At 42.3% G+C, this 13,856-nt stretch overlaps 1 protein-coding gene across 1 annotated transcript; it reads left to right on the top strand.

The window, feature by feature from the left end:
• The first annotated feature begins 1,581 nt into the window (after positions 1-1,581).
• LOC136428203 (uncharacterized) lies at positions 1,582-5,910 on the top strand. The gene is made up of 2 exons (XM_066417541.1): positions 1,582-1,831; positions 3,991-5,910. Exon 2 carries the CDS (start codon positions 4,181-4,183, stop codon positions 5,255-5,257), a length of 1,077 nt encoding a protein of 358 aa, XP_066273638.1. The 5' UTR covers positions 1,582-1,831; positions 3,991-4,180; the 3' UTR covers positions 5,258-5,910.
• The last annotated feature ends 7,946 nt before the right edge of the window (positions 5,911-13,856 follow it).

Here is a 13,856-nt window from a genome sequence, read left to right on the forward strand (position 1 = left end):
CGGTGTATGAAAATTTTATCAATAAGAATTGAGTCCTATCAAGGAGGTTTTATGTAAAACCTCCTTGGTCCTATGATATGCACCGAGACCGTGAAGGACATATTTGTAGTTTTCTTTTTTGTTTTACCTTGAATTTCGACATGAATAGAACGTTAGATTACTGTTACGTTAGAACTTGGATGATCTACATCTGATCCTGAACTTCGTGAACAGTTCGTAAGACGATTAAAGAAAATGCAAAATCCGTGAAGTCTTTCCCGCCCAAGACAAGAGTTAGAAACAATGTATTTCAAGCTCTGGTGCACTCAGAAACCAATTGATTACTATAAATAAATTTACTTTCGTGGTAGGGCGGGATATGATAGGTTTTGGGGGGGTAATCTGCTGGACAGAAGGCATTATATTAGTTCGTGGTGTCATGAAATTATGAAAGAAATCACCACAAATATAAAACCACTGGTGGCTCGTAACAGGTTCCTCAAAAGAGTCACAGAATGCTGAAACAAATCACATTCTTCCCAATGTTTTTAATTGTCAAATACAATATTACAATGGCGACTATTGGTAGGGACATAGCAGAAGTCTATAGGAACGCCCCGCTGATTAACTGGATCTGTTTGTTTACTACAACACGTGAAATCCGAGATTCCCACAGGTGATGTCCTTGGTGCTGAAATGTTATCTATAGTGCTCTACCTGCTGTTTTATTTACTTCTTAAAGAATGCGTCAATTCGACCTTCTATGGTGGATAACATGGAGTATCATAACATGTATCTTAACATGTATAACTTCTATGGAGTATCATAACATGCATCTTAACATATATAACTTTTATGGAGTATCATAACATGCATCTTAACATGAAACTTTTAGTTGCCTTCAGTTGTGAATGTCATCATATACAGCAGTGGACTCATACGGCACCTCCTAGCGATTTAGGTGGTAATTACAGTTGTTTCTGCACCATCGCTATCCTATCATAACGGGACAAATCACCAGAACGACAGGAGAACAATGTCCAGACTTTGCATGATGTACAAGATGACTAATAAATTTGTGAACGTACCGCGGCGGCGAATCCAAACTGACATGAAGCCTTTTGTGTATCCTTTATCCTCTTATCATTACGTTTTAGTTTTAAAGTCGTTTTTAGAATTTTGCGACGTTTATTGTGAATTTATCATATACAACATACTTACCACATGCAGGTTTTATTTTAACTTTGAAAAGTTTCTGATTCCCTTGATCAGGGTTGTTACCATTCCGGTTGAATAGTCACCCCGTGTTTCAACCTGTACGTGACATTTCTTTCTTTATCTTGATTCATGTCTCCAGTCAAGGTACGTGTTACTTCAACAATACCCCCTATGTCATTTCCTCTTATTTTTGTGTCCTTGTCACCCTTATGCTGACAGTGATAGACTTAGTCCTAATCCCCCCTTTTAGGACGTCTTTTTTTGCAACTTCTAATCTTCAAACTCGGAAATTAAGGAGCTCGCTTAATCCTTTATTTATTACACACAACAATGGAGCTCTCAGAAGTGTTGATATTTTCTACACTATTAAAGTTCTGTTTTTGAAGCACACATACCACGCGGGCCGACGAGGCGTCCATTTGGTGACTAATGCCGTCTAGATGTTTAAACAGTCGACCTATCCACCCTTTATAGTCCAAACACAACGTTCGTGTTTCCCAGGTAACGGCGACATGTTTAATATAGCCGTCAGTGTGGGATGGTTTGCGCCTGCATTGTGAGTAGAGACCAGGCCATGCAGTGGTTCACACGGTATGTTTGATCGTCTGACTCTGTACCAAAACAAGTTAACACGGTAAGTGTGCTATGTCGGATATATTCGGGGCCATCTTGTTTCTTGTGTGCTGCCGATCTGTATGAAGTGTGTCGGTACATGACAGTAACTTAGATGTTATACTTAGTAGTAGCCATACGAGCGGATAGATATTTAGATAATATGATTTATGCCCACGTACGATTTCATAACAGGCAAACATTGATCATCCACCCGTTCAGCAGAGTGAAAACATATGGGATACTCCAAATAAGGGATTTTCGGTTATGCTACGTTTTTGCCGAAGTAGTAACGTTACAAGTTATAACGTTACTACTTTGGCCGGCACAAACGTAGCATAACCGAATCCATATAATGTTGTATTGTCATCCGAGTGACACATCGGGTTTTAAGTAAATAGCTCGTGGAATTTGAAGAGGTTTGTAAATAGCAAAATTCAGTCTCGTCCATTACTACTTCAGGGTTAACCTTTAGTTACGGACATGAATCGGGTTCAGTTTGTTTCATACAAAAGAAGTCACCGAAGAATCAGGTCATAAACAACGGATATCTCCCACTTGTATGTTACCCGCGAGGCCACGAGTCATGGGAAGTGGCAGAGAGCAAATAGAGATTTTTTTCAACTCCAGGGAGCGATAACATTGCCGTGCAAGGTATGAGCACACTGATGTGAGGATGGGTATGATTTAGAAGTACGACTTGTCGTTCATAGCTGTTGTTTTGAAATGCTTCTCCATATATACGTATACTGTATACGTGTGGTAACCATATATTTCCATGTTTACCTGCTACGCACACATACTCCTATGTCATCGGCACAGTCAACTGTAAAGACACGTATGAGACAGGCTACTCCATTTATTACAGTCGAGTTTTGGCATTTGACAACATAATCTCACAGTCACAATGATCGCATGTAAAGTAGTTGACAGGTCAGGTTGGTGAAACTAATTAGTTCCACGCAGAGTAGGTGATCTGTTGACTGGACTGTTCCTTGATAAGAGCCGCTCGGTACATAGTCACCATCAGATGGTCAGGAACGTACGCTGGTGAATGGAACAAATAGTTAGCCTGGTTGGCAGCCTTTTTAGCTTTACTCCGCTCTCTCGGTCGCTTCCGTAGCCAAAAGAGAGCGAAGTGAAGCTAAAAAGGCTGGGACCCAGATTAACAAGTTATGCGCGTCATCTGGTCTATTTTTACAGACAAAAGAGAGCTCCGGGCGAAATTTACATACGTTAATAAGGTACGTTCGTAGAGAAAGATATGACATCATTGAAAGGAAACCCGAAATAGAAAGATAGAATCACATGATATGTAACGCCGAAACATCGTCATCAGCGAGAAACTATCAGTATGGTGGTAAACAAACATGTTTCACCCAAATTCTTTTAAATCCAAGAGCGCAGGAATTTAAGAAGAGGACACCTTTATCAAAATAGATTAAAAAGAGCAAAAAAAGATATCCAAAATGCTCTCGCATTGCTAGTACCATAATGTGACAAAATTAACCACAACCGGGTGAGTGTCAGATACACCGATCTTTATTAACAGTATTGTGATTTATAATGTGGCAACAGAAGTCATATATAACACATCAGACATTATCAGTTGGGCATTTACAGCTTTTGGGTACACTGGTGTCAGCCGGCATGAGTTTATTACTAGGCCAAAACGTGCCTGATGATATCTGTGTTCCATCCTCATTTCCACCCTTAAGAGCTTGTCAAACAGGCGCTAGCGCGTGGATAACCCAGGCTCTTGTGGATATGTCTTTGCTGTGTCATTATACCTTATACAAACACTGGACGGGGAACTGTTGTGTGGTAGTCAACACAGGTCGCTTCCTCTGAATTGTAACCCCGTGTTCTAAATATTTACTTTCGTGCATGCTTTCTTGAGGACATGAGTAAGGTAAGTGGGCAGAACCGGAAAAGTATTTCCTAACCCTACCCGACAAAATGTCTAATGATTGAAATTAGGAGTTCGTGCTCCAGAGGTACTTACATGAAGAACTGAGTGAAAGTACAATCTGTGTGACCATCTCGTTACCCTGAAATCAGGTGACAGGTACTCATCGGCAAACCTTTTCACGTGAAAGGGGTGTGTACCCTTCTTGAAACTTTATTTACCTACGTCACACACTCTGTTTTCTTCTTTGTTGCTACCGCTCCCATCCGCAGGTAAGCCCTAGCGGACACCGGAAGTACGTCATCAGAGGGCTGTGGAGGGTAGCGTGACGCTACTACGAGAAAACTCGTCTTTCCAGTTCTGTTTTAATCACCTCATAGAAAGTGGAACGTTTATCTCAGCAGGGGTCTAGAGGAACAGGTGCATCATTAAACCGAAGAACCGACGGTAGATAGAGACGTTATGGCCAGTCATAAGATACAGAAGCTGATCTACTGCGATGGCATCGCGAGACACAGCGAGACCAAGACGGCGGCGGACAACAGCGTCCGGAGGGAGATAGATCAGCTGGGGAAGCAGATAAGAGTGATGGACAAGGAAAGAAGGAGAAATCTCCGGCGGCTATCCGTGACGAGAAAGGACCTGGAGCGATCCATGATGCGGTACAGCCAGCGGATGGCAGAGATCAGCGCGCAGAGGGGACTACTCCAGGTACCGGGCGACACCAGTCCTCGTGGCAACAGGACAGAGGAACAGAGGGCGAAATGTAAAAGCCTAACGGCTCTAGACAAAGTGGGCATCACGGACAGTCGCATTGGAGCAACCAGAGATCCTTCAGGTCCAAAGAAAGGACCGATGTTTGGCTCTACCGGTGATTTACCCTCCATCAGGAAAGGCAGGAGCATGCTACCGCCACCAGACATCAAGATCACCAAGAGTCAGGAGCATCTGAGTCAAGAGCGACACTACGACTCCTCCGATTCAGAAGGCAGTGTAGAAATAACCCCGCTGTTTAAGGCAATGAACGTGAAGAACGAGGGAAAATCGTTCGTCGAGGTTCAAAGTTGTCCGACTTCCCCTCTCTTCGAGAGACGTCCAAGGGCACACACGATCGGTACGCCGTCGTCACGGCTCTATAACTCACGGAGTAGGAGCGAGGGGAGAAATAAATCCGCTGGCAGACGAGGAGAGACGGGATCTCCAAATAAACTACAGTCACCTCAATCGTTATCGCCTCAGCTGGGGAGAAAACGCTTTCCTTCCTCGGAATCTGTGTCGGACAAGTCGGATACAGAGAGCAACACATCGTTCGTGTCGAGCGGGGCCGTGACGGTGTCAGGACCGATGGAGTACGATCCATCGGCCGTGGAAGTGGAGCCAATCCGTCCACTTTTGGGTCGGCACTCGGTCCAACCCAACCGTGTACAAAAGGTGAAACAGCCCACACGGAAACACAGTGCGGACCTGAAGACTCTGCTGACCAAAAGGGCGTTTTCTCGCTTGGGCGCGGGAGACAGTGGGACTATCAAGGAGATCTGAAGGGCTGCAAACATGAGAGCTGGATAGCTATCTTTTGAAAACTGTAAATGACGCTTTCTTGCAAGTAGCTGGAAAACGATTAAGAGACACCTGTTGAAATCTAGACAACAGAAGAAGCAGGGTTAGAACAAAAGCACGGAGTCTTCTTATGGAAAATAGAAATCTATGTATCACGTTAACATTGTTAAATCTAAAGCCATATCATTTGCCAAACATTAACTCATGAATGCATTTGTGATGGTTTTAGGTGCGTGATAGACGTCGGTGGCTTCTCATAAGACTGACGTTTATATATGTGTGCTGCGTTTATAGACTACGTAATATGTGTTTCGCTTGCAATTGGGGTTCGAATGATTGATAACGTAATAGCAGTTTTAGAAATGGGTTCACATCTATTATGTGTATATCAAGTTGACTAGATAATTCATCCAGATATTACCTCCTTGAAGGGGGTATTGTTGTCTAAGGTTTGCGTGTTCGCACGAACTCCAGATCCTTTTATGTATTTGTTTGTACTTTGGAACGTCGGCACTTAGTGAGGTCCTGATGATGCATGCCTATTTTGGCATCGTATCAGTAAAATTATAGAACGATACCCCCATCTTGATGGTAATGTGGTTCAGCCCGATTAAAGCATCTGTTGGTCGCCTTCACTGCCTGGAATTAATTAGCTACTTTCCAAGGAGAAGTTAGGGTACTGCCTCGGTTACTTCCTAGTGTCATAATAAACTACCTGGACATATGAAAATGGAAACAGTTATTCCTGGTAAAGAGGGTGCCAAACACCTTAGCCCACACGAAAAACACCGTAATCAATTACGTAACGGAGGTTTGTATCCTACGGACTTTCGTTTTGTTGTTACGCAATCCCTACGCCTAGATAGAAGACACACATACGCGTACATCATTAATTCAGCTTTTTTCACGGTCATTTTTAGCGTCCTCTATCTTCCATCCTGCTAACTGCAGCATTGAGAACTTCATCAATCGCACAGTCGCAAGAATAGGATACATGTACACCAAACAGGTTTTGTAGAGCCTTCTTGGGCAAACCAAATCAGAATGGCATCGGGATGGAGACACATACTGTGTCAAGGTTCGAAATACTTTCAAAAACCGATGGTAAGTAAAGAATTTCCCCAAATGAAGCAATATCCTTGACAGTCACAGGCAACACACCGTGACATTTTATACCGTAGTGGCACATTGGATCAACACCCACGTGGAGTTGGAACGTTGTCAGCGCCATTTTGACACGTCCAAAAGATCTTAGAAGCAACAGCACCATACGTCTGCCAAGTTATAACACTATAAGACTCCCCGTTTGTTAAATACAGCGTTTATCGTGCCTGTTTTCATTTCAAGTCGCTTTTCGAATTCGCCACGGTACAAGGACGCCACTGTTATTCAGCGGAATAGAGTAGAACTGCAACAAAGTCGTCAACTTAATTATGACGACGCTGATTGGTCCACTAAATTAAATTGACCAATCGGTGTAGATTAATGTTTGAAGTAACCCGTATGTATCCCTGTGGTAAGTATTGATTGGCTGCTGAGTGATGACCAATGGGTAAACCAACTTGATTTCTAAGAATGATAATAATCATTAGATTTTTCTGATTGGTCAATTCTAGCATTACCTCTGGCCAAGTCTACGATGCTGGAGCATTTATTTCCTTAGCTGCTAGGGGTCGCTCTTAGATATCAACTTTGGACCGCATTGGAAATACTGTTGTGGCATTCTCCGGATCCGTTAAGGAGGTTTACCTCCTACGGGGTATCATTACATTGGTTACTCCCTAGTGTTATAATTAACAGCTAGCTGGACATAGATGGAAAGTTGTTTTAAAGACATTGTTATCCCTAGTAAGAGCTCTAGAGTACCAAACACCTAAGCCCAAACGAAGACAAACACCACTTCGCGGAGGTCTGTACATGTGTCTTACTGACTCTTGTTAAAGTCTGTGTTTGAAATCTACACGACGACCAATGATTTTTGGCGACGCCTCAGGGGCGAGCCAAATGATGTAGTATTGTGTGCAGATTGCAACTATTCTAGGAATTGTACAGGCATGTGTCCATAGGCATATTAAGACAATAAGAATGTTAGAAATGTTAGTCAGACAGAAAGCCTCCCTCGGGATATTCCTCCTAGATAACCTAGACAGGAAGCTTCCTACCAGATGTGCCAGGCTTATGTATACATGACCCATTTAAGACCTCAGCTCTACAGTAATATTGCTCTTTTCTAAAACAATGTGTGTCTGTTACAATGTTTTTAGACGCCCTAATGCTGGTCCTTACAACTGTAAGATTTAATGTCTTTCTTCGGGGAACAGGTCATAACTGCATAAAATCTGTACTGATAACGATTGTGCACACGCTGCTTCAGTTACCTATACAAGCAGATTAATTAAAGGGCATTAACCTCATTCATGACATTGGGAACATGTCCAAGCCAGATCGATCAATGAAAAATTTCACTGTCGCAAGGAAATTTAGCAAGCCAGTTGTACTAGTACTAGATGATTATCCTGCTGATAAGATGTCACTTTCTTGCTGATATAATCCTTTACACTTCCAAGAACACATGGGACACATTTTTACACAACAACATTTCTGTGGATTAAGATTCCCAGGCTGACATTTCATTAGGGCTCCAGGAATTACTGGCAAATTCCTTTATGACTGGTGTGCCTGGTATTCCAGTGGGACTCGAATTCCATCCTGGCATTCCATCCTGGGATTCCATCCTGGCATTCCATCCTGGCATTCCATCATGGGATTCCATCTTGGCATTCCATCCTGGCATTCCATCATGGGATTCCATCCTTAGCTAACATCCCTGGCCATTCACGCTCTAGAGGACTTAGTTCTATAGTTCGGGGAACATAAGTGTACAAACTGTTGCATGGTGTATGCTGTGTCTGTTGGTAAGTGGACTATGATGTTAAAATTTGTGTAGATTTGGCCTAACATGTTGTTCATGTAAACAGCAGTCCTATCAGAGTAGAATAGCCATTTTGTATGGTGGGAACCCGGTCCGTGGGCTGTTTTCAGTTGTCATGATCAGGCTGTGATGAAATCGATGTTCGTTCTGGCAGTGGGGTGTGTCTGGTAGAATCTAGTGGAACTGTCGCTGTCTGTCTGTCTGTGTGTGTGTCTGTGTGTGTGTGTATTTGTCCAGTAGAACAGGTACCCGTCAGCCCTTTTTGTTAGAAATCCTGCATGAACAGCACCACCTATCACTGTGCCCTAAGCAGGGTAAAGTAAAAATTAAAACAACAACCACCGTCGCCATGGCAATGTTGCCTTTATATCCACTGCTAGTATTACTTATAAACATATCAAACCTTTTCGACATTGCTGCCCTGGAGCACCTGCTGTCGACTTAGCCTCAAAGTACATAATCGAAGTCAACGGGCAAATTCGCTTTCAGACCAGTATACTGTCCGTTCACACGTTAGCAGACTCAAAACGTAACTCTGCATTTGAAGCATACGTGTAAGCCGTAAGAGGAGGTATTCTGAACTTTCTTTCCATTTATACATAGTTTCAATGCTCAACTTGAGCGCATATGTTTTATGTACCTCTGCAGTTGTCCTTTTAGCCGCTAGATGACAGAAGTGACACTGCAAACACAAAGAAAGCCCAAAGGCTTACTACATTGTAAATGATATGACTACTTTACAACATACACTTTGATTCGAACAATGGAAGCAAGAGCGAATGATTTCATCTGGCACTTAAACAGTATATAAAGGTTGCAATTGATTGTATTTCTAATCAATAACTAGTTTTAGAAATGCATTAATTTGTCGCAATGTTTTTCTTTTCTATTCCAAGTCGAGTGGTTACTTACCGTTTATCATTCCAATAAAACAAACGTGCAAACTGGTCGCTCAAGTTTGTAGCAAACGTCAACATCAATAACATTTTTCTTTGCGTTAATCCTACCAACAATACAACCGTCTATCATGTGAGGAAAACTTTACATATCACACGAAACACGTTGGGTGTTATCACTCTCTTGACTCGGGCCAGGCACTTCACACTAATCCCTCGGAATGTTATCAACTCTCAGGGTCTAATGTTCAAGTCTTCCGCACTTCTGTCTGTATATATAAGCATGTTTCAGTCATTTGTCTGGGACGAAACGTGCAAACCACTTAAATCGTGGGATAAACAACCGTTAGCGCTGACAAGATCCTTCCTATTAGTAACTGGAGTCACAAAAACGCGGCACGAACGCGGAGTTTGCTGAACATACACGGGGTTGTGTGAGAGATACAGTGCAGTGTAGCCTGGGTGCTATACTTATTGCAGGGTCTACACAGGCCAGTTCCTCGGCTCCAGGGCCAACTTGCACCCAAGGAAATGATAAACAGCATGCCCCCTGAGATAGATATAGTAGAGAGGGTGCAAACTTTGGTAGCGGGGCAAGTGGCCTTTCCGGCCGATGGGGTTATCCTCTAGCACGGTCTGGCATCGGTCTGGCATCCAGGCGTGGCCCCGGCGTGTTTATTTGGCACACGCGCTGTACTTTGACTACGCTGTAAACAACATGCATGTCCCTTTGTGAAGATGAATTCGATTTCAATCGGCATGATAAAGGCAAGATGAAGTAACCAGGCATCCCTGCTCCATAGACGTGTGCATAACAATTTAGGACACAGATAAGAAAGGTAAACACGCCCTACGCAATATTAGAATTTTCTAGTGAGAATAATATGTTGCGCTTGATAAATCAATTAAGAGACTATTTTGAACGTACCTTCGATGCGTTATTAGTTCATATCGTTGACACAAATACTTGTCTAGCCAGGATGTCAACCTTCACCTTGTTAGTTATAGTCCACTACTTAAGGTCGTTCCCTGCCTGCTGACACCAAGGCTACGACATTTATCAATATATTTTTCAGAAGAAAGTATGTCGCACTCAACAGCAGAAGCAAGTGTTATTTTCTAGGAGACTTCATTTTTATGGATATACAAATTGTGTCAAATTTCATCACAGATTAGTAAAAAATGAATCATTTTTTTATTCAGAAAAATGTTATCTGTAGAACATTTGCTTCTGCTGTTAAGTGCACCTCTAACTTCATTACAATGGTGGACTTCCCGTTGACCTAAAAAACACCACTTAACGCTCCTATTCAACAGGTTGTTTTTCATATATCCTTCCCTGTAGCTGTTCCAACCTGTAACGAGTATGTGTTCGTTCACGGCCAACAACAACAAATTGTTAGGGGGCGTTGTTAAGGGCGCTTTTGAAAAGGGACTTGACTCATGGCATAATGACAATATTTACCCACTTCCTTCATACACCGTGCGCCCCTCGTTGTTTTCGTCATCAGGTTTTAGTCAAGCGTGAATACGGGTATGATTAGACAGCGTCTATGTGGGCATATCTACTATTCAAATGCTTAGTTAGTACGGTTCAGACCTAGTTTTATGTACATGCACAATACACCACCGCTCGAAGCTGCCAAGCAGACTTTTATATGTTTGCCCAACCCGCACTCATGATCACATCGCGTTCCACCACATGACAACTGTGTGACGGTTGAGTAGAGGGACACAAAATGAGCTGTCTTTCGTAGCCAGGCGTGTGACCTTGTCCAAACACTTTTAACGGTGGGTTATTGTGGTGATCGGGGGCACACGTAGGCACTGGAAAAACTGCGGTCATTCTTGCCCGCTGGGCCGAATGGGGTCAGGCTTTTTTAACGTAGTGACTTGAGCTTATACAGCACAAAACAAGGTCGAGGGGTGGTGCCAAAGTGCGGCAATAGCTGTATTTTAATGGTCTTACATAATGGGGAAAAGCGAAAATTGAACAGCAGTCTCCGAATATGTGTTAAACAGACGTAAACCTAAAGAATTTTACCCGTTTTAAAACCACATCTTATCCATACAAGTCAAGTCACGCTGTATTCTTCAGAAAACGCACCTTCCTTCCGTTCCCTACCATACCTGTGGAAGGAGGTCACCTGTGTAAAAAAGATACACACGACCTCACAATAACTTCAACCTATTTGTAACGGATATGCCACAGGTATTTCAGGGAAATGTGTAGGTAGGCCACAGTATGACAGGCGAGGCGACAAAATTAAACATCAAGAATCACAGGTGATTTGGATGTGTACATTGAGTTTCACAACTGCACGTTATACAAAAGTGTGTTAATTCAGAAACTGATTTTAACACTTTGTTTGATGTTTATGTTACTGTCGAGGATTAAAGTCTGAGGAAGTGTATCTCATTGGACTGGGCTTAGACACGCTGTCTCCATAAGCTTACTTATGTTGTATTGACGAACCCCGTGTTAAAAACGATTTTAAGCCCAGTTCGTAAGCCTAGGATAACAACAAGTTGATTGAAGAACGAAATGGCCGGTTGAAACTTTAGAAAACGAGGTAAAGCAAGTAGAACACGCTAGGTAGATTATGTTATGGTGTGGCCTAGGCTGCACGTAAAACCTAGCTCACTATGATGATCAAATACTGTATTTTCAGCCTCACGAATAGGCAAGAATGAGTAAGATTGTTGCGGACAATAAGCAAAACATATGCTCAAAACATAGAATAATGAAATGTACTTTTATAAAGAAAAGGCACAAAAGCTATGGGCATAATTGACTGCCATTTTACCCCTCCAGTCCCAGTCTGTTTTGTTATATTGTCAAAATACGGGGCTTAAATGCAGACGTTGTTATACGCCTTATTTGCTAAGATCCAAACAGATAAGTTTGTTTACATGGAAACGTATACGTGCACAGAAACAACCTTCCCAGCCAATGTCGTAAGATGGGGAGAACACCTGCTATCAATCCGACCTTAAAATCACGGAGTGATTGATATCATTAAGGAGGTTATTTTGGTATCATCATTTTCCACCAAAATGCACAATGAGAACACAAAATTGCACGATCGCGAGATGTCAAGAATAAAGTATGGAAAACTTTGTTAACATCAACAAAATATCCCGCGTCTAAATATGGTCAAGTGAAAATCATCTTTTATGTAACATCATCATCCTGATTGATTTTCATAATAATAATATCTATTTTTGTCACAACCTTTAGTAAATTACATCTGCGCACGGCATTTTCTAATTATAACGAGCTTACTAGAAGGATTTCAAACAAAAGTTTGCATCAACACGTACTGTGCTGTTATCTGATCTTCTTTGTCAAAGTAAGCGAAGATAGGAATGTGTAAATACGTTAGTTAATGAATCTCTTGATAATCAACAATAGGCGTTATCTCATCTCTGGACTATTACCTCTACAAGGTTGTCTGTTATCAGAAAAAAAGTAGCCCTATCACAGTATTCACCCCGGGGGAGAGAAATGTTTTGTGTGGGACAGCAAATAGAATGGAGTGTACAACCTTAGCATTCAGTATCATTGATTTTCTCATTATTTTTGTGAACTTTACAGTCAAGAAGCACTTAGTTGAACTGTAATTTGAGGAAATTGTTTAATTTGTAACAAAATCATTTCAGATTGCCACCAAAACTGTTGTGGTCTAAGTGAGAAACTGTTACAAAAACAGACATTTGTGGAATAAATAATTAGATTATAACATTGTTATATTTTAGTAATCCTTATTTACAATTCTGATATTGCAAAAATGAATATAAATATGTCATAAATCATCTATAACTTCACATTTATCGCAGACTTATAAACTAGCTTCTGAAATTACCGGTTTCAATTTTGATCTTCTGGAGGGCCTAATAGTTGACTGTTTAGCTGCTTGAAAAGGTAAAAACGCGCTCGGTCCTGCGGGCTTTTTTCTCACCAGTGAATCGTCCGGACTCCAGAAGGCCTTTCCTTGGAATGACAGGGGTTCTTCCATTTCTCCAACCAGCGGAGGAAAGATCACCGTGGTAGTCCTTTTGGTGGGATCCTCCTTTTCCTCTGCTTTATTTTTACGTTTCTCTTCTTCCAACACGTCTGAGTTCCTCCCGACTACAACAGCTCTTAGCTTGTGTTCAAGCCCGCCGCCTTGCTGACTCTCTGGTGGCGGAGTTACCTTGTAGAAAAAGAACTTCCTCGAATTGGTCCTACTTCTAAAGCTTGCTCTTGATTCCATAACACCGTCCTCTTCTACAATGGTGTCCATTTTGTCGATAGATTGCCGAACTTTCTTCCCCTTTCGTGGCCTCCATAATTTGGATCCCTTGTTTTTACCCCTAGGCGTCCTGAGTGTTGTGCGTTTCCCACCTGTTGTCACACTTCCCCCTGAATCTGAACTAGACGTTTCCGTCGAACTGTCAGTCTCGTCTTTCTCTTCCGCCTTTGTACATGTTGAGTTTTGTGTATCGTTTTGTGAACTGTGGTTCGTGTCGGGGTCGTGTCGGCTCGGTTCCCGACCGCATTTCTGTACAAACAGTTCGGGGAGGACGGTGTCCCTTCCTCTGTGTGACGACCCTGTCTCTCTGCCCGAAGGCGAGTAGGATTTGTCCTCGGTATCGTGTGCTTTCCTTCTGAAATCATCGGTTCTTTTCTTAGGAGACGACGAGAGAAGTCTACTGTATGGCCCATGAGAAAGGGACGTGTTTCTGTCCACCAAGTCGTACGTATTCACAA

Source organism: Branchiostoma lanceolatum, chromosome 2 (assembly GCF_035083965.1).
Source record: "Branchiostoma lanceolatum isolate klBraLanc5 chromosome 2, klBraLanc5.hap2, whole genome shotgun sequence".
NCBI classification, from domain to species: Eukaryota; Metazoa; Chordata; class Leptocardii; order Amphioxiformes; family Branchiostomatidae; genus Branchiostoma; species Branchiostoma lanceolatum.